This window comes from Adiantum capillus-veneris, chromosome 17, assembly GCF_014529385.1.
Source record: "Adiantum capillus-veneris isolate H3 chromosome 17, ASM1452938v2, whole genome shotgun sequence".
Lineage (NCBI taxonomy): Eukaryota > Viridiplantae > Streptophyta > Polypodiopsida > Polypodiales > Pteridaceae > Adiantum > Adiantum capillus-veneris.
This window is the reverse complement of record NC_140947.1, coordinates 140,743,466-140,767,973: the sequence shown is the minus strand read 5'-3', so window position 1 is coordinate 140,767,973 and position 24,508 is coordinate 140,743,466. Positions and strand designations below refer to the sequence as shown.

The following is a 24,508-nucleotide window of genomic DNA, read 5'->3' as shown; positions in this document are numbered from 1 at the left end:
GATAGTCAACATAACCAGTTTGTCACTCTCATATGAATAGTTTCAAAAGATCGTGCCGAGTTTGGTAATTGTGATGTGAGATTATCCATAGTTTGATCACCAAAAGGTGACCACATGGATAAAAGATCACATGAAACCATTATAGATTTCAAAAAGGGTTGGATAGAGAGAATAACACGTGTGATTGAAAGATCCAGTATTGTGGCCGAACCCTATAAATTTTAGATATAGAGTGAAAGTGAGAGAGAGAGAGAGAGAGAGAGAGAGAGAGAGAGGGAGATGGAAAGGGAGAGAGAGGGATATGAAACAGACCTAGAAACAGACTTATTCAAAGAAACATATTGTAAAGTCAAGTTTTGTGGATGAAGTCCTAGAGCAACTACACTTACAATGTCTCTCTCTTTTTTCTTAGGAACTTTATGGCACCTAGTGTATCTGCTGAATGTTTTGGTCATGGATTGGAAGTGATGGAGATAGTAATGAATCATATAATGATTCACTACTCTCCGGAAAACAAAGCTGACTTCTTTCAAAGCATTGTTCGAGGTTTCTTTTCGGGTGTTACTATAGAACAAGCTTGGAGATCCTACGACCGCACTTCCATGACTCAAGATGGAACACCCTTTCACCAAGTGTTTGTCAGAATCCAGAATGATCCCAGTCAATGGTTTCGCAACCTACGCCTTTTGCAGATTCGAGTAAAGATGGGATACTCAGATGCCCTCTACCTTGATTCTGAGTTAGGTTGTTGTTCTATATCTGAAGCTTATAGCAAAATTAATGCGCTAAAGTGCATTGTAGGACCTGATAAGATAGAGAATCATAAGGAGCCTATTTTCAAGCGTCCCAGTGCTAAACGCTCTTTTCCCATTTTCAAATGTAGATGGGGTTGATTATGTATTGAGCAAAACTTTTATCTACTGAACAAAAGTGATTCATGAGCATTTTGGTTTGTTTTCCAGTTCTCATGCAATCCTTTGTTGTTTTTCACATCTAGATAGTGATGATGTATTTTTTTAATTCTAAAATAGCAGGCACTTAAAAAGTGAATATTCTACGAGGGTTACTTTTTAATTTACAAGCATTCAAAACTTCTCTTTGGTTGTCACATTTCTCTTTGCAACCACTTTAGGTTTTTCTGTACAGTAAAATGGAGATTATTTGTGCCATTCCATTGGCTATTGCAACCAACGGCTTGATATCTTCTGGGATAGCTGTAAGTGCATTAGCGGGTGAAGAAGAGATACCGTCATCTCTTCCTACTATTCGCAATGTGCGTGCAGCAAAGAGAGCAGCTCGAAATGTCGGGAGGAATAGTGCATCTACTAATGAACGGGAGATACTTTCATCTCTTCGTATCTGAAACGTGCGTGCGGCAAAGAGAGCAGCTCAAAATGTCAAGTGGAATTCGAAGAAGCAAATTATTGAAACCTTTCTAGAGATCAAAGCCTCCTACTCGAGGATGGAGACAATGCAAACCAATGTCTCGGATGTGGTTGAAACTTTAAGCTCTGCATTGGAGATCGAAAGTGGGATACTATGGAAATTGCGAGAAGAGACAAAAGCATCAAACTTACAGAGACTAGAGAGTGAGGCATACATGAGAGAGAAACTTTCCAAAGTTGAGGATTCTCAAAAGATGATATTGGCATCTATTGAGAATCTTCGAAAAGAGGCTTTGCGGAGTCAACGTGAATCAAAAGGACGAATGCAAGAAAATAATCTAAGACAAATCGTGCCAGGATTGAGAAGTATTGTCAGCAAGCTCGGTGCTTTGACAAAGGTTCAAGGTTCAAGACTTTCATATATCCGAGCTACCTCAAATAAATTAAGTGCTTTGGCTAGATTAGTTCGACCAAAGCAGCGTCAAGTTTCTCAACGACCTAATTCTACCAATCCTACTAATGGTAGAAGTATGTAATGTTTTGATGTATCTTCATCAAACTGTTCTTTTTAATTGAGTCAAGCCGTTGTGTCAAATGTAATTAGTCCTACTTATGGTAGAAATATGTAATGTTATGTTGTATCTTCATCAAACTGTATTTTTTAATTGAGTCAATATCAATGTGTCAAATGTCACTACAAGAGGCTATTCATATTAGCGACGCTCACACAGCGACGCTCAAAAAAATTTTTCCCGGCGTCGCTATGAGCGTCGCAAATTTACAAAGAAATTTGCGACGCTCATAGCGACGCCGACTGGGCTAAAAAAATAACAGAGCGCGCCCAAAAACTCAGATCTCAGATCTGAGTTTTTCGGCGCCCTCAAGCAAGGAGCAAGTAACACTCTCCCTCTCTCTCTCTCTCTCTCTCTCTCTCTCTCTCTCTCTCTCTCTCTTTTTCTTCTCCACACACACACACACACACACACACACACACACACACACACACGAGGAGAGGAAGGAGAGCTAGGTATGCTCCTTCCCTCTCCTCATTCTCATGTTCCCTTCCCCTCTTTCTCTCTCCCTCTCTCTCTCTCTCACACACACACACATACACACACACACATAGTGTTTTTGAGAGAGAGAGAGAGAGAGAGAGAGAGAGAGAGAGAGAGAGAGAGAGAGAGTACAAACATAAACAAAAACGCACACACACACACATAAACAAAGAATGCACACACACATTGAGAGGTGAAAAGAGAGAGAGAGCATGCATAAACAAAAAACGCACGCATTGAGAGAGGAAAAGAGAGAGAGAACATGCATAAACAAAAAACGCACACATTGAGAGAGGAAAAGAGAGAGAAAACATGCATACGATCCAAAAAAACGCACACACATTGAGAGAGAAAGAGAGAGAAACTAATTTAACGTCGTAGGAAACTAATTAAAATTAAAAGACCTAAAGATCTAGCCGACGAGGAATTGAACTCAAGACCTATTATTCAAGAGGGAAATGGCCTAATCAATCTATCATACTTGGCATGGGTGATAGAAAGGTTATACCATTTATCTCTTTTTATTGGCACACATCTCCACACACGCGCACACACACAAGAAGAAGAGAGTTATAACGTCGTAGGAAACTATCCTAAAAGACGTTAAAGATTAGGTTAGATGTAGACTTACGTTAAATTAGATTTATGTTTATTTAAGTTAAATTAGATTAGATTTAGGTTTATTTAAGTTAAATTAGATTAGATTTAGGTTTATTTTTAATTAGATTTACGTTTATTTACGCTAGATTTAGATTTACGTTATATTAGATTAGATTTAGGTCTCCATAGACTGCGATGCCTGCATAAAGCGGGTGAAGAAAGCCCTCAATGGAATATAGGGTATTGCTGCCTTCACTCATGGTGGGCTTCGTCGATCCAAAAGTACTGGTGAAATGTCTTCAGAAGATAGGGAAGAAGGTGGATCTTTAGGGCGGCAAGAGTCACTACATCCCCGACACAATGACCATCTAGACAACCTCTAGTCATTCAACAGCAACTTCAAAGTTAGTAACAAGAGCAAGAACGGTCTAAAGGGCCAATTGTTGTCGTCAGATGTGGATGAGATGAGGCAGCGTCACGCCGGAAGTTAACTCTCAATCTAGTTGAGAATGCCAACTCTTGCCGAGTTATGTGAAAAATTATGTGTTAAATCAGTTTTAAGGTTCTTATAATCCCTGTTAGTTTAGTTCTTTGTTTTTAATATAACATAATTTACGTTAGATTTAGATTTATGTTATATTAGATTAGACTTAGGTTTATTTAGGTTTACCCACACACACACACACACACACACACACACACACACACACACACACACACACACACACACAAGAAGAGAGTTTTAAGGTGTAGGAAACTATCCAAAAGACGTTAATGATTAGGTTAGATGTAGATTACGTAAAATTAGATTTAGGTTTATTTTTAGTTAGATTTACGTTTATTTAGATTTACGCTTATTTACGTTAGATCGAGTCCACACAAGAATTACTTACGGTTTAGGGTTTAGAGTTAGACGAACAGTGAAAAGATCTACTATGAAAAGATGTTAAGATGCTGTGAAGTGCTACAGCTAGAGAAGAGGCAAGGGGTTTTGTCCACTACATGTAGTATCATGTAGACGTGGGTTTGTAGATTTCTTGTACCACAAATATAGGTATTGCAATAAAAACGAGATTATAACCCGGTGGTTTTGATCTCCGTGCACCTCTAGACCGAGGTGTGCGGGGATTGGACATGACCAGAGAATGTGTTAAAGAGAGAGAGAGAGAGAGAGAGAGAGAGAGAGAGAGAGAGAGAGAGAGAGAGAGAGAGAGAGAGAGAGAGGAGGAGAGATAAGACGAAGAATGCCAATAGAATATTAAATTTGTTGTCCAGGTTATAAAGATTTTTTATCCTCATTATGTAGTAGTCGACTAGATGTGGGACCGTCACAACCGAAACACCTATCTCTCAACGAGGGTCTTATGTCCTTGTAATCAATGCAAGCATGCTGTGCGACGGACAAGACGTGTTTCTTTGCAGCACGTTCGCGAATTTGGCGAGTTCGATCCATCTATTATAGATCGAGTTGTTGCCAATTATAACTCGTCGGACTCTGACGCTGGCCAACAAGCAGCAATCTTGCAACCCAATAGACGTGTTCGCAGGCGCTTTGGTCAAGCAGCATATGTGAGGCCACAAGATGTAGCCTCTGACAGCTCGGGGGATGATCATGCAGAGCACATTCCCAACGAGGCAATGTTTGAGCCCGAGATTGATGAAATGATCGAGACGATCATGGATTCAGAAAGGCTTATCTATGATGATATGAAAAGTGAAGCCGATACGCCATTGTATAATGGAGCACGTATGTCTAGATTGAAAGCACTCCTGGTTCTTCTCAACATGCAGGCAAAGTTTGGATGGAGTGACACTAGCGTCACAGCGCTTTTCAGGTGATCTATTACAATTAGTTTACTTTATAAAACTCTAAATGTATAATGATCTGATAGATTTTTACACGACTGTATCGTATTTTTATGTTGTGTAGATTGCTTAAAGAGCACATACTACCAGCTGACAATGTGATGCCAGATTCCCGAGATGAAGCAAGAAAGATTTTGCGAAACTTGGGGATGGATTACAATTCTATCCACGCTTGTCCTAATGACTGCATTCTTTTCAGAGGGGAATACATAGACATGGAGAAGTGTCCGAAATGTGATTCCGAAAGATATCGAGTAGATCTCCACGGGACAAAAATTCCACAAAAGGTTTTGCGACATTTTCCTCTTGCTTCCTCGCATCAAGCATTTCTTCGAATGTAAGTCCATGGCCGCCCTAGCATCATGGCATGAGGAGAATAAATCTTCGGATGGTGTGCTACGAATTCCTGCAGATTGCGCAGCCTGGAAACATATAGATGGAACATGGTCGGATTTTGCCAGGGAAGCTCGAAATTTGCGCTTAGGCCTGGCTATGGATGGCGTAAATCCATTTGGTCAAAGATCAACATCTTACAGTGTATGGCCCGTTGTCATCGTCAACTACAACATTCCCCCGTGGTTGACTACGAAGAAGGGGCACCTATGGCTAAGCTTGATTGTGCCAGGGCGATATAAAGTGGGGAATATGGATGTGTATCTTCGTCCACTATTGGAAGAGCTACAACAATTGTGGATTGGCATAGAGGTGGTGGATATGAGCCGACACACAGGACGACGGAATGCTTTGATCAGAGGCATTCTAATGTGGACCATGCATGACTATCCCGGGCTAACAGAATGCTCAGGTGATCTATTGACACTCCTCACTCAGACACTGTAAATCTTGTTTTTTCCCATAGTTGATCTATTATCATGTGTATACATGCAGGGCTTCAAACAAGCGGATACAGAGCATGTGTCACATGTGGACCTAGACTGAATGCACGTAGGGCACCCTCACTGAAGAAGCAAATCTACGAAGGTCATCAAGCGTATCTTCCAGAGAATCATGTGTTACGCGACGGCTTTTTGGGAAGAGAGCCACCAAGGATGTCTGCACAAGCATGGTTAGAGCAGAAGGAGATGTGCGATGACGGATTGCCTCCAGGGATGAAGAGACTATCTCTATGGTACGAGTTACCATACTGGCCCCGACTCATGATCAATCACTTGCTCGATCCAATGCACATATTCAAGAATGTGGGTAATCTACTATGGGACCATCTGACCGGCAAGAAAGATACTTTGGGAGCCAGAGTTGACCTTAGAAATGTGGATCGTATGGAGCAATATTGGCCGCAAACAGCGTCTGATGGATCGATAAAACTCCCTAAAGCACCATGGATTTTCACAGGAGCCCAAGAACGCAAAGTAAAAGAGACCATTCGATCTTTGCGGACCCCCACTGGCGTAATGCACTCGCTCCGAACGTGTTTTACTAAAGAAGGAAAGCTTACCGGTTTGAAGTCACACGATTGGCATAAAATGTGTCAGGTACGTTCATAGTGGACTTTAATATCATTGCATAAAATGTGGACTTTAATATCATTGCTGCACATACTTTACAGTTTATTTTACCGGTTGCCATTGAGGGATGTTTGTCTCTCGACATCCGTAACACAATCTACAAACTTGCAAAGCTGGTGCAATGGATCTCACAAAAGGAGATCAACGTAGACTCCATACCATTCGCCAAACTAAATGCTGCGGAGCTTGTGTGCATGTTTGAGAAACATTTTCCTACTACAATGCTAACCATTCAGGTGCATCTTCTTGTTCACATAGTTGATGAGGTGGAAATAGCTGGCACAGTTCATTCCAGATGGATGTTCTTCTTAGAACGTTTCATGAAAACGCTTAAGGGATATGTGCGTCAAAAGGCACGTCCGGAGGGTAGCATGGCAGAAGGTTGGTTGGTATCAGAGTCCCTAGTGTACATTGGAGAGTGGCTAGACGGATTTGATAAAGCCCGGGACACGCTATGGCGAACCATAGATGATGAGCGCATATCTGGGATTGTCATGTGCAATCTCGGTGTTGAGAAGAAGATGACGGAAGATCTAGAGGTTAAAATCAACCGATTTTGCATGCTTCACAATCCAGTGATGCAAAAGTGGATTTCACAATATGAGGATGCAAAGCAAGAGCGACAAAGGGCACGAATCGAGTGGAGACGGGGAAGACGAGCACCGATGCACTATCCGACGGTTCTGGAGAGCCTACCAACCTTCATGAGCTTAAGATGGTTGCACAACCAATTGAAAAGCGCACAACAATGCGGTGACGAAGTGACTGAGGAAGAGTGGGAGTACTCTCGGGGTTGCGCGACCAAGGTAAGTTTGCAATGTACGACTAGCAAGTGACTTTATTTATAAACGTTTGAACGGCCACTCATAATCTTTGTTCGTTGTAGTATAAGTCATACACATCAGCATGGTGTAAAGGTCGACATTTTAGGGTGGAACGAATCGACAAAAAGTGTTTTACTCAAGATTGTGGAATCATGGCAAAATTTGAATAGTCTAGTCGACGACGTTCCTCTAATGCAGATCCTGTGGTGGCGGAACTCACTTACTTCGGCACGTTGCAAGCGATTTTGAGGATCGATTACAGAGGATTTTTTGTCGACTTGTTCGACGTGCAATGGTTCAAGATAATCATGGAGGGTCGCAATGCTACTGTGCGTAGAGGAGAGTCTGGTTTTCTTGAGGTGGATTCTACTAAGAAATGGACTGACCTAAGAGACACTTTCGTACTACCCGAGCATTGTGAACAAGTAAGTATGTAAATAGTTAACATCCCCCTTTTACAAGTTATGTGTTTGAAAGCTCTCATGTAAGTTATGTGGCTCTGGCAGGTAATATTTCATCCTACAAAGTCTACATCAAACTGGTGGTACGTCATAGAGGTAGCCCCTCGTAGTGCAAGGACGTATGAAGGCTACCATGTGCCAATCACAACGGCATCAATGGAGGAGATCAGAGAAGATGCTCAATCAGAAGCCGCTGCGGTGGTGCCAGACGAGCATCAAGATGCTACTACTCTATATGGGGTGCGTGCAGAGGAGCTACAAAATGAAACAGAGGATATGTGTTTAAACGGAGAGCTCTATATAGATATAGGAAGTTATGCTGAGTTATGCGAGGATGAGAGAGAGATCTCTTAAAGCCACAAATATTGTATTTGAACAATTTTGCTCCGTGTTGTAAAAGCTCTGGCTCTCTAAGTACCTTCCATGGTGTATAACGCTCTTTTCTACTCGCACTCACATCTTTTGATTGAAAATTTTGAGTTTTTGACTTGCCTCTTCTATCACTCAATTCATTGTGTCATTGTATTTATATGCATCATTACGTCATTGTATTTAATGGTCTTTGCGTCATTGTCTACTCTATTCATTCAATATTAAGTTTAAATATTCGTGTGTTTAATGCAAGTATGGATGATGAGGAGTTTCTTTCTTCTTTGTCACCGCAGCAGAGACAGTGGCACGTGGAGCGTCATCACTCTGGCGCATCATCGCGCGTTCCTACTCCATCCGCATCTCCCTCTCTTTCGGAGCATTCGGCGCACTCCGAAGCTTCGCCGTCGACGAGACGAGCTTCACACTCGTCTAGACACCGGCGCTCTAGTGGTGGCGGTGGCGGTTGTTGTGGGGATTCCGCCACCGATGCCTCCACACCGCCTCGTGTTCGACGAGGCTCTTTACCCTCCCCTTCTTTGCCCGCCCCCATACCAGCCACAACATCGCCATCTACGCCAGGTTTTGCACGGCTGACTATTCCTAGCAGCTACACACGTCTACCTACTCCGCCAGGAGCCACCCCACTCGACACTCCTCGCTTCGGGGCCCAGACGCCGGTGGAGACACCTGACGTCCGTACCCCCATCGACACGCCGCTAGAGACCCCTGCCGGGACACCCAGGTTCACGCGTCACCGGCCAGAGGGTTTGACTTACTCCATCGACTTCAACGGTGGCATCATCATGGATGATGACGGCAAAAAGGTGATCTCGTGCATGCGTGGTCTTTGCTCTCAGCTGTTTAGACACTACATACTAAACAAATGGAGTGAAGTACCAAGTGATTTAAAAAACAGAGTCATCAGCATACTTCATGATGAGTTTCCCGTTCCAACACGGGATCAGCGCTTCAATGAAGACCTGATGAAGATTCGAATGCGTGAATACTGCAAACACAAGCGTTCCGAAGTGCAAAAAGCAATCAAGAATGGGTGGAACGGGCCAAATTGGCTGGCCAAAGAAGATTGGAAGAATGCGAAGAAAGCAGCGCGCGAGAATCTCGACAAGTGGAAGCAACAAAAGGATGCAACCAGAGCGCGAGTAGAGGTAGGGAGCTCGCACCACTTGGGGAGCGGTGGATGGGCATCATTTGAGGCCAATTTTGTAAGTGTTTTCGCATTGCTCTTTATGTTCGATAGTTTAGGGTTTATGAGTTTTTTAATTCTAACATAATGAAATCTTTGTATGTTTTGACAGTGGTCGATGACAGGACGTGATCCCACACCGTACGAGCGCGAGTACGCAGGCAGGAAGGGCTTAAACGCCCTGATGGACATTCTCCGTTCTCGCGGCGGCATGGTTAGTATTAGGGTTTACTCTTTTCTATTTTTTGTATTGTTTTATAAATGTCGTTATATGTTTATACTTACTGAAAGCTGTCTTATTGTCTTTTTTTGCAGAATCCGACAGATACGCCGCTTAGACGCGATGAGACGTCTGACTAGACGACGTCAGTTTAGCCTTAGCTAGATAGCATTAGTTTAGGGTTTCTCATAGCTTATGTATCATGAGACGGATTTTATATGTCATAATAATCAATATCTAATTCTCCTAAATGATTTTCTCATATTAAACTGATCATTTAATGTGGGGAAGTGCCAAGGGAGAAAAAGCTAGAATATTGGTTAAGTTAGCAGACCGGCCACAGTAGGGATCCAAAGGAGGGAAAATAGGGATCCAAAGGAGGGGCCATCTGCAAAAGAGCCATGTGAAACAACGGGCTAAAAAGACCCTAAGGTTCAGCCCATTAAGACTTCCAAAATGCTAAGGTTCCAAAATTCAAAGGTTGTGTCCAAAGGTCAACCTTAGGGAAAATTGGATGCTTAGTGTGTGCCCAAAAAGTCTTTCTACATCCCTACATGGGAGGGGGCGAGCCCCAAAGCTAGGGGATGAGAGAGAAAGCCACACACACACACACAGGCTCCCTTTACACAAAGGGAATGAGGGACACATGTCAGCTCCCTAGGCCAGATGCCCACAAGGTATGCCCAATTCCTATTGGAAGACCCTTGAAGTGGACCAATGAGAATTAGGCTAGAGTAAATCTAGTTTAATTAATTTAAAAACATTTAATAAAAGAAACCAATAAGAATTAAGTGTCCTAGAAGACTATTGGGCAGTCTCCCAAGGGGTCCAATGAGCATTCAGGAGCCCCATGGCTTGCCTGATTCCTATTGGCCAGGAGGCAAAGGGGTCCAATGAGAGTTTAGTTTAATTATTTAATTATCTAAAGCTCTCACAAAAGGGGAAAGGGGGACACATGTCAGAAGGCTATCACTTATGCTGCTTAATCCCTATTGGCTTGACCTGGGGAGGTCCAATGAGGCAAAAGCCAGACTAACTTAGCAGCTAGGGCTCGCCCAAGAGAGAGAGGGGGCTGATTTTTGCTTGGCATTGACACACACACTCTCACACTTGACCATGTGTGAAGGGAAAATACTCTATCTCCTCCCAAGCTTTAATGGAGAGCTCATCACCTACTCCAAGCTTGTGAGATAGAAGCCTACATCAACACTCTCTTGGCATGTGGATGCAAATCCAACCAAGAGCCAAGCTTCAATGCATGCTCATCTTCTCTACCAAGCTAATTACTAAGCTAAGCTATGCTAATATGAGTGATTATGTGAGGAGATGTACTTCTTTCTCGTAAGATACTTCTTTTTCCTCTCAATCTACTCTCATACCCTGCTAGCTCTCACCATCTTCGAAGGTGTGTGAGGTCTTGGGTCTGAGAACGGGGATAATTCAAGTTGTGTTTGATTAAGTGTTTTGCTTGGTGTATGAAGCTTCCATCTTCATTGCACTAGCTCGTCTTGAAGGAACACAAAGAATTGTATTGTACAATGTCTCTCTTGATGGGAGAAACCATAATACAAAGCCTTTTGGAGGGGGGACCGGCTCCATGCAAATCCGGTCCTCAACTGTTGTCAATAGCTTAATTGCTCTCTCTTTTGAAAGTATTGTCGATGCTATCTAACTAGGTGTTATGCTTTTTGTTGCTCTCTCCACCCAAGCACTCTTGTAATTCTCATTAGGAATCAACTCTAATGAAATGCCCACTATGTTCATGCTAATTTCCGCTACACATAAGATTTTAGGCCATTAAATGTTACATTGGTATCAGAGCTCAAGGTTTCTCTTTTCTTGCTCAAGAAGGGAGGTCCTCAAGCTAGCTACAAATGGTTGGTATTATTAATTGCCTGTGAGTAAGTAGAATAGGGATTTTTCAGCCTTGCAGTGCGCCTGCCTTTGTGCAGTTAACGGGGCATCACCGTCGAGAGCTATGGTCTTAATAGTGGAGTCCTACGGGGCTTGCCTACGGCTTAACCACTATTGAGCTATTAGAAGCTTGACAGGAGCCGGTGCTGTTTTGGTGTCGAAAGACCCTCTCTTCTATTCCTTGCAATTAATGGTATTCGAGCCGCGGGTACAGTAGCTTGAGTGCTTTTTCTAAAGGGGTAAAGAGGAGTAGCAACTAGGGCTTGAAGTGCCAAAGTACACCTAAAAAGTTTACACCTAAAAGTTGTTAGAATGGCTGACAATATTAAAGAGAGTGAAATTAATGTTGATAACTTTGATTTTGCTCATGAGCAAGCTACTAATGATGCTTCAATGCTTGTTAATTATCTTGTTTCTAGGCTTCAACAAGCCATGGGCAATCCATCTCTCCAAAGTGAAGTGCAACGGCAGCTCCGTGCTCACGGGATTCTCCAAGCTCATCACCATGACGAGAGAACACCTAGGAAGCCTCCTTGTGAGACTACCAAAAGAGGTCTCTCTCCGATTCGGGAAGAAGAAGAGAATCCATATGAAGGGCTCAAGAACTTACTTCTTGATGATGCATCTCCTTCCCAAAGGAGAACTCAAGAGCCTCCACCGAAGGAACGAGAAAGAAGCGAGTCTCCCGCCACCTCGGCGGAGATGGCTCCACGAAGACGGCGGGCTAAACGCTCTCCATCACCACCAAAGCGGAGACGACCATCATACTCTTCTCCACGCCATAATTCAAAGAGGGATGATAAAAAGCAAGAGAAGAAAAAGGCGAGAAAGAGGACACCCTCTTCTCCATCTTCTTTATCCTCTTCCTCTTATGAAAGCTATGGTGAAGACGACAAAGATCAAGACAAGAAAAAGGCGAGAAAGAGGTCACCCTCTTCTCCACCTTCTTCAAATTCTTCATCTTCTGAAGAAAGTGATGGTGCAACTTTTGAACCATCAAAAAGAAGAGGCCATAGGAAATCCTATGCCGCATGGAAGAGGTCGTCCAAGCTGAAGAAATTCAAAGAGGGAGGGAAGAGCATCTCTTTCCTTACCTATGATGGCACCTTCGGTGCTACAGACAAAGTTTTGGCCTTTATCCAGCAATTCGATGCGGCGTTTGGAGATGAGGGCTTCACGGAGTCCTCTAAGCTACGCCATGTAGCTATGCACTTTCAAAAGTCCGCCAGACAATGGTGGTCTAGCCTACGAGCCAACGGTGAAGCTCCACGAACATGGAAGGCTTTAAGAGCTTCCATTATGAAGCAGTTTTTGGCCACCGATGCCAAAGACAAAGTACTCACCGAATGGCGAAGCTTAAAGCTCTCTCCCAATGAATCCATCCACAAATATGTAGACAAGTTTTGGGACCTACAACTCAAAGCCACTGTCTTCAAAAAGTTGGATTTTGGAGAGCAAAAGCAACAATTTTGTGCGGGCTTAACCGAAGAAATGGCGGAGTATGTCAACTCCCAAAGGCCACGTACCATATCGGCGGTAATACACCATACTATGGTGGCCTCGCGAATCAATTTCCAAACGGGGGGTAAAAGAAATAATAAGCCCCCGGAAAACAAAGGTTCCAATGAGCCTAAGGGGAAGGACAATGTCCAAAAGTCTCCTAAGGGCAATTCCAACAAAGCTAAAGAGAAGGGAGTTTACAAAGGAAAGAATAAACTCTCTCCTGAAGAGCTTGAGCGTTATCGTAAAGATAACCGGTGTTTCAAGTGCGGCGAACAAGGGCATGCGTACCGCGCTTGTCCCCAAAAGAACAACCGCCAAGATCCTCCTAGAGCTTCTTTGGTTGAAATCCAAGAGGAGGAGATTCACCAAACTCACCACAAAGGATCTCCTCTATGCCATGCTTGGGGAAAGGTAAGAGAACATGATGCTTTTATTCTCTTTGACCCTGGTTCTACTCACAATTTCATATCTATGGAGTTAGCCACCAAGCTAGGCATACAATCCTACGAGATGGGAGATATCCTACCCGCAGACAGTGCCTTCAAGGGGCAAGAAGCTTCAGTCACTCCCTTAATCGGGAAATTGAGGCTTCATGTCCAAGGCTATGTGGACAAAGAGGATTTCTTTATCTCTCCTCTCAAGCATGAGGATGTAATCCTAGGGGCACCATGGTTTGACCGTCTGGCTGCCCATGTTAAATTTCCTGAAAGGAGAATCTCCTTTAAGTTCAGGGAAAAGGACATGTATATAGATGCTAGGAGATGGGTAACACCATCCCCATTGTACATACACCAGCTTTCAACAAGTCAATAAAGAGCTCTATTTCCGTGTACATGATTTTTGTTAAAGATTCTCAAAATGAACCTAATGCTTTAGCAAAAGAAAATAAAAGCAACCAAAAGGAATTAGAGTTATCCAATTTTCTCAAGGGGTTTCAAGATGTCTTTATTGACGACATCCCTTCTGAGCTACCTCCTAAACGAGGTAATGACGACCATGCAATTGAACTTCTTCCAGGAAGTTCACCGCCTAACAAACCTCCTTATAGAGTTTCTCAAGCTCAACAAGAGGAGATTATGCGGCAAGTGCATGAGTTAATTGAGAAGGGCATGGTTAGGCCTAGCTCATCTCCATTTTGCTCACCTGTGCTATTAGTGCAAAAGAAAGACGGCACATATCGTATGTGTGTCGACTATAGAGCACTAAATAGGATCACTATCAAGAATAGGTTTCCCGTTCCACGGGTAGAAGACCTATTTGATAAGCTACAAGGATCGACCTACTTCAGTAGGATTGACCTAAAAAGTGGCTATCATCAAATAAGGATAGTTGATCAAGACATTGTAAAGACCGCATTTCGTACTACATTTGGTCTTTACGAATACATTGTCATGCCTTTTGGCTTGACTAATGCACCAGCCACATTTAACCGCTTGATGGAGAAGCTGTTCAGACCTCATCGAACCTTCACTGGAGTGTTCTTTGATGATATTATCATCTACTCTAATTCATTAGAGGAACATAAGCAACACCTCCAGGTAATATTTCAAGTTTTAAGAGAGAATAAACTTTATGTTAATCGAAAGAAAAGTGAATTTTTCTTGCAAGAGATTCAATATTTAGGTCACATTATCTCTCAAGATGGAATCCAAATGGATCCATCCAAGTTAGAGGTAATAAAAGGATGGCCTAAACCAAGGAATCTTCATGAACTAAGAAGCTTTATAGGTATGTGTGCATACTATAGACGCTTCATAGAAAAGTTCTCACAAATTGCGGGACCATTACATGACCTAACAAAGAAAAATGTTAGGTATACGTGGTCTGCTAAAGAGAACAATGCTTTCGAAAAGCTTAAAGAAAAGCTTATCTCTCAACCTGTGCTTACACTACCGGATCTCTCAAAACCATTTGAGGTCCAATGTGATGCTTGTGGTGATTGCCTTGGGCTGTTTTGCTCCAAGAAGGGCACGCCATAGGCTATGAGAGTCGAAGGCTCGACCCTGTTGAGCAAGCTCTAGGCATATACGAAAAAGAACTCCTTGCAGTTCTACATGCCTTAGACTCATGGAAGCACTATTTATTGGGGACTCCTTTTATTCTGCGAACGGATCACCAAAGTCTTAAGTACTTCATGACGCAGACCAAGCTCTCCGACAAACAAATGAGGTGGGCAAATTTCCTTTCGCAATTTCATTTTCATATTGCTCACATTGCTGGCAAGCATAATCAAGTAGCCGATGCACTCTCAAGACGACCGAGAGTGAATGCGGTTTCCATAGCAACTCACAATGATCTATCTTTAATGATAGATGAGTATGCTATTGATCCCGATTTTAGAGATGTGATTTCAGCCCTTGCTTAGGGAAGAAAGAAGAACCATTTACTTTACAAGATGGTTATCTTCTCTATGGCAATAGACTATGCGTTACTAACTCACTACGTGAGAAAGTAATGTATGAATCTCATGCTCCCCCATATGCGGGGCATAGAGGGATTCAGTCTACCCTAAAGGGAATTGAAACATATTTCTATTGGCCTACCATGAAAGTGAACATACATGAGTATGTTTCCAAATGTGTGGTATGTCAAAAGACAAAATTTGATAGAGGGAAGCAACTTGGATTGCTTCAACCCTTGCCAATCCCTAATTCACCATGGGAGAGCATATCCATGGATTTTATCTTTGGATTGCCTAAGTCTATCCATGGGAATACGGGAATATGGACGATAGTAGACAGGTTCAGTAAACAAGCTCATTTTATACCTGTCAAAAAGACTATCAAAGCCCATCAAATGGCAACCCTCTTCATTTCACAAATTTTCAAGTACCATGGCTTGCCAATGTCCATAGTGTCGGATAGAGATCCTAGAATGACCAGTAATTTCTGGAAGGGTCTCTTTGAGAATTTAGGAACAAGGCTAAACTTCTCTTCGGCCTATCATCCACAAACTGATGGCCAAAGTGAAATAGCTAACCTAACTATTCTCGATCTACTAAAAGCCTATGTAACGGAAGTAGATCAAAGATCCCAATGGGAGAAGTACTTACCCTTAGTAGAGTATGCTTACAATAACACTGTACATACTTCTACAGGAAAAGCACCTTTCGAGGTAATTGAGGGAAGATCAAAAAGTCCCTTGCTACTTAAGGTACATGGGAAGATCTTCGCTGCAGATGAGTATAGCCGAGACCTACAAGAATCTTTCCAAAAGATTAAGGATGCTATCTCTATCTCACAGCAAAGGCAAAAGGCTGCTGCTGACAAGCACAGAAGAGCCCAAGCCTTTAAAGAAAACGATTGGGTCTTGTTAAAGTTTCCCAAGGCTCGATTAAGGCACACGACGGGCAAGAATCCTACGGGCCACCAAAAGTACTATGCTAAACTAGCAAAAAGGTACTATGGTCCCTTCCAGATTCTTAGGCCAATCAATGAGATGGCCTATCAACTTAAGTTGCCCAATCATTGGCTCATACACAATGCTTTTCATGTGAGCCTCTTAAAGCCTTACAAAGGAGAGCCACCTCAAGAACCAACTATTGAAGACCCACCGGAGATCGAGGACCACGAGGAGGTGCTGCAGCCCGAGTCCATTCTCCGACATGAAGACAAGGTATTAAGAGGCGGTAAGACTATCCGACGATATCTTATTAAGTTTAAGAATTATCCTTTTGAAGATGCTAGATGGATGCAAGGCATACAATTAAAGGATAACCTAAACCTTGTCAATGCTTACAATGCTTCCCAAGAGTAAGCAAATGTACAAAATGTTAAAAATGAACAAAAATTTTTGTCTTATAAGACTCTCTTTTTCTTTATTTGTGCACAAAAATGAAGTAGTATGCATGCTTAGATCAAGTTTGCGGAGACGACGTCTCCCGAACACCAAGTAGAGCTTGTCACTCTACTATGGAAGACTGATAGGACTAATGTGCAGACATGCTTGCGGCAGCCTCAGGCTCTCAAGCGCCAAATGGACTAGTCATCCATTATGGAATGATGTCGTAGGGTAACATAGGGATCCTCTACCCGCTAAGAAAAGGACTCATGCATATGCTTTATCTTCTCTACACCATAGTCGAGGACGACTATGATTTCAAGAGAGAGGTAATGTCATAATAATCAATATCTAATTCTCCTAAATGATTTTCTCATATTAAACTGATCATTTAATGTGGGGAAGTGCCAAGGGAGAAAAAGCTAGAATATTGGTTAAGTTAGCAGACCGGCCACAGTAGGGATCCAAAGGAGGGAAAATAGGGATCCAAAGGGGGGGCCATCTGCAAAAGAGCCATGTGAAACAACGGGCTAAAAAGACCCTAAGGTTCAGCCCATTAAGACTTCCAAAATGCTAAGGTTCCAAAATTCAAAGGTTGTGTCCAAAGGTCAACCTTAGGGAAAATTGGATGCTTAGTGTGTGCCCAAAAAGTCTTTCTACATCCCTACATGGGAGGGGGCGAGCCCCAAAGCTAGGGGATGAGAGAGAAAGCCACACACACACACACAGGCTCCCTTTACACAAAGGGAATGAGGGACACATGTCAGCTCCCTAGGCCAGATGCCCACAAGGTATGCCCAATTCCTATTGGAAGACCCTTGAAGTGGACCAATGAGAATTAGGCTAGAGTAAATCTAGTTTAATTAATTTAAAAACATTTAATAAAAGAAACCAATAAGAATTAAGTGTCCTAGAAGACTATTGGGCAATCTCCCAAGGGGTCCAATGAGCATTCAGGAGCCCCATGGCTTGCCTGATTCCTATTGGCCAGGAGGCAAAGGGGTCCAATGAGAGTTTAGTTTAATTATTTAATTATCTAAAGCTCTCACAAAAGGGGAAAGGGGGACACATGTCAGAAGGCTATCACTTATGCTGCTTAATCCCTATTGGCTTGACCTGGGGAGGTCCAATGAGGCAAAAGCCAGACTAACTTAGCAGCTAGGGCTCGCCCAAGAGAGAGAGGGGGCTGATTTTTGCTTGGCATTGACACACACACTCTCACACTTGACCATGTGTGAAGGGAAAATACTCTATCTCCTCCCAAGCTTTAATGGAGAGCTCATCACCTACTCCAAGCTTGTGAGATAGAAGCCTACATCAACACTCTCTTGGCATGTGGATGCAAATCCAACCAAGAGCCAAGCTTCAATGCATGCTCATCTTCTCTACCAAGCTAATTACTAAGCTAAGCTATGCTAATATGAGTGATTATGTGAGGAGATGTACTTCTTTCTCGTAAGATACTTCTTTTTCCTCTCAATCTACTCTCATACCCTGCTAGCTCTCACCATCTTCGAAGGTGTGTGAGGTCTTGGGTCTGAGAACGGGGATAATTCAAGTTGTGTTTGATTAAGTGTTTTGCTTGGTGTATGAAGCTTCCATCTTCATTGCACTAGCTCGTCTTGAAGGAACACAAAGAATTGTATTGTACAATGTCTCTCTTGATGGGAGAAACCATAATACAAAGCCTTTTGGAGGGGGGACCGGCTCCATGCAAATCCGGTCCTCAAATGTTGTCAATAGCTTAATTGCTCTCTCTTTTGAAAGTATTGTCGATGCTATCTAACTAGGTGTTATGCTTTTTGTTGCTCTCTCCACCCACGCACTCTTGTAATTCTCATTAGGAATCAACTCTAATGAAATGCTCACTATGTTCATGCTAATTTCCGCTACACATAAGATTTTAGGCCATTAAATGTTACATTATACGTCTTTTTGAACCACGTATATTATTACATTTGTCACCGCAGTTCCTTTTGCCAATCAATTCTTTATGCATATGATGTTGTACAATTGTCATTATTACATTTGCCAATCAATTCATTTTGCCTATGATGTGTACAATTGTCAATTTTGCAAACAATGCGTCTTATGGGTGACTATTTTGGGTCTATTATCTACCCTTGCACTTTTTTTAAAAAGTGAATCAAGTACAATATGGTTGATGGGTGGCAGGGCATTCAATGCCCTGTCACCAAAAAAAAATTCTCTCGGGCGTCGCTATAACCGTCGCTATTTATGGCTCTGTAGCGTCGCTATGAGCGTCGCTATAGTCATCTGTGTAAACGTCGCTATAACTGTCGCTATGACCGTCGCTATGAGCGTCGCTATATAGAGACGCTCATAGCGACGCTTATAGCGACGCATATAGCGACGCTCGTAGCGACGGTTTTAGCGATGCCGGGGGTTATAAAAACCCAGTGTATTTCCGTCGCTAACAGCGTCACAAGAGCACACAACCTCTTGTAGTGTGTATTTAGGTTAGAGGATATAATTAGATGTTCCTTTTTATATCGATTTTCTATTATTCATAAGAATGTCCTTTTAGTAGATTATATTATAATATGAGATCTATCTGCACTTGATTTCATAGATGGTATCTGGACCACGCATATTATCACCTGGTCATGCACGACGTAGTCGACTGTGTGATGATTCGCGAAAGGCAAGGCGCCAAATAGCACGAGAGAGAGGCATGCACTACAAAGTACTATTGGAACTTTATTGGATTGCAATGAAAGGCAGAGCATACATGATGTACATGAAGGAAACTCTGAAGCCATGAATGTTAGGACAACAATGAACATAGTAGAGGGAAACTATTCTAAAGTAGAAAAGCATTGTTTGTCCATTCACTTTGAATATCCAACGTCTCTCCTTTTACATCACAAGTCTATGGCACCAGTTCTATCCAAAAAGTGTGTGTTGCACAACTTAGGAAGCTTAGATTTTGTTTGCTCCAAATGTGGAGCAAAGGCATGGAAGGATGAAGGAAAGACTATCCAAATATTTGTGGGTAAATATTGTTGCTATGATGGAAGAGTTCGATTACTTCCTTTGAATGAGCCACCAAATGAATTGAAAGATTGGATGAGATCAACCACAACAAGAAGTAGAAAGTTCTTACAAAACATTCGGGGATACAATAATGCATTGGCATTTGTGTCTCTTGGTGCCCATATCGATGAGACTATTAATTATGGTGGGAGGGGTGTATACACTTTTAAGGTTCATGGCTCTGTCTATCATAGCATTGGTTCTTTAGCACCTGCTGAAGGACAAAATGAAGTTCCACGCTTTGCATAATTATATTTTTTTGATACCGAACATGAGTTGAGCAATAGATTGCATCATGTTTCAAATTTAGATCGTAGTATTCTAGAGTGTCTACAATTGATGATGCATAGAGTAAATCCCTATGCAAATGCTCTACGATCTGCTGCTTCTTTGTCTGGAGATGCTATTGTACCCAATATGAGGATGGTTATTGCGGAGCATCGTTATGATGGTTGGCAATATCTTGCTCCAAGGGGTTCGGAGGTTGCTGCAATTATGCCAGGACAAGGGGATGATAGAAATATTGGCTATCGCGACATTGTACTGAATTTGCGACATGGGGGCTTGAAAAGAATCTCCAGTATGCATCGAGCTTACATGTCCTTATTGTATGTTTTATTATTTCCAAGTGGAGAGGATGGGTGGCATCTTTATTTACAGACTACGGATGGAAAAAAAATGAGTCAAAAGCAATATTATGCCTTTCGCTTACAAATAAGAGATGATACTGTGGAGTGTCTTCTTCGAGGGGGTAGGCTATTACAACAGTATGTCGTGGATGCTTATAGTACTCTAGAGGAGTCATGGCTTTTGTGGATGTGAAATAACCAAAAAACACTTTGTGGTGAAGTGTACCAAGGATTGGTGGACATGGTTGAGGCTAGAGATGGCTTAGAGAGGGCTGAAGGTCAAAATGTTGGCCGTAGAATTGTTTTGCCTTCATCTTTTGTTGGAGGTCCAAGATATATGTGCCAACTATTTCAAGATGCAATGGCAATTGTTCGTAGTAGGGGTAAACCGGATCTCTTCATCACATTCACATGTAATCCACGATGGAAGGAAATAGATGATGCATTACTGCCTGGACAAAGTGCTGTTGATCGTCCTGATCTAACTATACGAGTGTTTTATCTGAAGTTCCAAGATATGATGCATTTATGATACTTGCATCCGAATATAAACCCATAGATACATTACACTATGAAAAGTTGGTTTGTGCAGAGCTCCCTGACAAGAATGTGTTTCCAGAATTATTTGATGTAGTGAGTCGTTGTAATGTTCATGGGCCATGTGGTCCTTTGAACCCAAATTCTCCATGTATGGTTGATGAAAAGTGTAGATTTAAGTTTCCACGAACATTTTCTACGTCTACAAATGTAAATGAAAGTGGATATCCTGTGTACATGAGACGAGATGATGGAAGGTTTGTTCCGTCTAAAAATTACAATTTAGATAATCGTTGGGTTGTACCTTATAGCCCCCTTTTATCACTAAGATACCAAGCCCATATTAATGTGGAGATCTGCTCAATTGTCACTGCCGTGAAATATCTTTATAAGTATGTCTACAAGGGACATGATCGAGCCGCTATTGTTCTTCAAGATTGTGAAGGAGCTACTGATGAGATCAAGAGTTATCTCAATGCACGTTATGTTTCTTCATCTAAAGCTATGTGGAGAATATTTGGCTTCGACATGCATAGTGAAAGGCCAGCTATTCAACGATTGCAAGTACACCTTCCATTGCAGAATATGGTTACATTTCAAGATGGTGAAGATGTATCACATTTGTTGGATAATGAGCAAAATAAAAAAACTACCTTGACAGAATGGTTTGTTGCAAATCAAAACTATCCAGAAGCAAATAGCTTCACATATACTGACTTTCCAAATGGTTGGGTATGGAATAAAAGTCGAAAGACATGGTCTCCATGACAACAGGGTGTTTCTATTGGGAGAATGTATAATATTGTCCCTACTGCTGGTGAGGTTTATTACCTACGAATGCTTCTCAATATTTGCAAGGGATGTAAGTCTTTTGAAGACTTGCGGATGTATGATGGTCACATTTATGATACACACAAGGAGGCATGTATAGCTAGAGGATTATTGCAAGATGATGAAGAATGGTCACTTTGCCTCCAAGAGGCATCTTTTTTTCAAAATGGAATGCAGTTGAGACAACTGTTTGCAATCATATTAGTCTTTTGTGAGCCACTTCATCCGGCTACTCTTTGGGACAGGTTTTGTACCGAATTTTGTGAGGACTATGTTTATGCCCTAAGGATGCGTATTTTAGATGCAAGCGTGCGATTTGATGTGGCAAAAAATCAAGCTTTGCTTCATATAGAATGCTTTTTACAACAACATGGGAAGAGGCTTTGGGATTATATGTTGCCTGCAATAGACTCAAACATGGTATCCTTAAGTGAAAATGGTGTTATGGCTGAAGAAACAATGTTCAACGTTGATGAACAATGTAGTATAGCAGATTGTATGGAGACTTCCTTAAATGAGGATCAACGAGATGCTTACCACCAAGTGCTACAAGCTGTTGACACACATTCAGGGAAGGTATTTTTCCTAGATGGTCCTGGTGGCTCATGAAAGACTTACTTATATAATGCACTTCTTTCACGAGTGCGAGGAAGTTGTAGAGTTGCTCTTGTATGTGCATCCTCGGGTATTGCAGCTTTGCTTTTGAGTAATGGAAGAACTGCTCGTTCTAGGTTTAAGATACCTTTGGAGCTTCACTCTGAAGCAACTTGCAATATAAAGGTAAATAGTCAACTTGCAGAACTTCTAAGGAATGCAGCTTTACTTATATGGGATGAAGCTCCCATGACACATCGCTATGCATTTGAAGCAGTGGACAGAACTTTAAGAGATATTATGCAGCGAGATACTTTGTTTGGTGGAAAAGTCATTTTACTTGGAGGTGACTTACGACAAATACTACCTGTTGTACCAAAAGGTAGTCGTACAGACATTGTAAATGCTTCGTTGTGTCATTCTCACATATGGAAATATACGAAGATATTGAGGCTTACTAGAAATATGCGTATACTTGATTGCGGTTCAAATTCACTTCAACAAAGTTTTTCTCGTTGGGTGCTTGATATTGGCAATGGGGTTATGGATGATGGAGGAGATTTAGACAGAGTCAAAATACCTTCACACATGATGCTTCCAGGAAATAGTTTGGCAGATCTTCTAAGCTTTATCTATGGAGATTTGTGTCATGTGCAAGATCATGCAACTTTTTTCAGAGATCGAGCAATACTTGCTCCGCGGAATAAAGAGGTGGATTTAATTAATGACTATGCATTGCAAAGAATGCATGGAGATTGCAAAGAGTATTTGAGTGCAGATTCAATTTGTATGTTAGAGGAAAACACAATTTGTACACAATTGAATATCTTAATAGCCTTACTCTTGGTGGTGGTTTTCCACCTCATGCTTTAGTCTTGAAAGAAAATGCTCCTATCATGTTGCTGCGAAATTTGGATCCAAGACGTGGATTATGCAACGGAACCAGGTTGATATGCAAGCAATTTCATCATAAGGTAATTGAGACAGAGATAGTTACAGGATCGAATATTGGAGAGAGAATTTTTCTTCCAAGGATTGACTTTATTATTGGAAACCAACAGGGGCTTCCATTTCAAATGAAGCGTCGTCAGTTTCCAATCAGGCTTGCTTTTGGGATGACTATCAACAAAGCACAAGGACAAACACTTGGAATTCTTGGTCTATATCTTGCATCATCGATCTTCTCTCATGGACAGTTGTATGTTGCAATGTCACGTGTACGAAGTGCAGCTTCTATGAGGATTGTTGTCAATACTGAAAACACTCAAGCGGAGTGTTATTACACTCCAAACATTGTATTCAAGGATGTATTACAACTAGCAAGCTCATAACAATAAGTTCAAATTGACATTGTGGATCTCACTTAAAGTCGGACACACTTGATGTTAAATTTTATTCATATCTCTCAGATCAAAGTATTGCCCACAGATGGATCCTCGACGCAGTGCCTCCTATGTAGTGGGTCACATCACTGAATTCATTCGAGGTATTTATCTTCTTTTTTAAATTAGTTTATTACCTTGACCTATTATTTTCTTGAGAAGATTGGCTTATACATTTACTTACTCTGTTGAAGATCCAGTGCAATGGAGGGGAAGAGTTCCTGCTATGTTTTTGGTGATCTTATTTGATCAAACTCATATTATACTATAAGAGTTTGTATATATGGTATATTCGTAGTTTTAAGCTTTTATTGCTCTACATAATTCATGGATGCCTTTGTAGAGATCACTCTTATCGAGGTTTTATCATCGTAGGCGTTTATGAAATGCTATACTTAGGAAGAGATATGTCCATGGAAGTTCTTGGATATTATCATGTTGCCTTTTCTTCGAACCACGAGCATCGTCAAATTCAAGTTAATATTTGGTTTGTGAGTAACAAGAGGCCAGTCAATGCACAACAGGTGGGGGTTGCTGGAGACCACACTACACCATATCGATTGAGGATATTTACTCAAGTTGAAACACCACCCCATATCTTGCAAAACATATACTACATAGGTCCTTGGACTTATAGAATCCCTAATGTGGTCTCTCGAAGGCTACACTTTGAATAACTGTTTTGTATTGTCTCTTTGTGAAGTTGTAAAATTTCAAAGTCTATTGAATTGATTTCATTCCTCTCTCTTTATCTCTCTCTCTCTCTCT

The 24,508-nt window shown here is 41.8% G+C and overlaps 1 protein-coding gene across 1 annotated transcript; it reads left to right on the top strand.

The window, feature by feature from the left end:
- Window positions 1-20,109: 20,109 nt before the first annotated feature.
- LOC147438188 (uncharacterized) lies at window positions 20,110-20,589 on the top strand. Its single transcript, XM_086486712.1, has one exon. The coding sequence runs from the start codon at window positions 20,110-20,112 to the stop codon at window positions 20,587-20,589; it is 480 nt and encodes a 159-aa protein (XP_086342838.1).
- The last annotated feature ends 3,919 nt before the right edge of the window (window positions 20,590-24,508 follow it).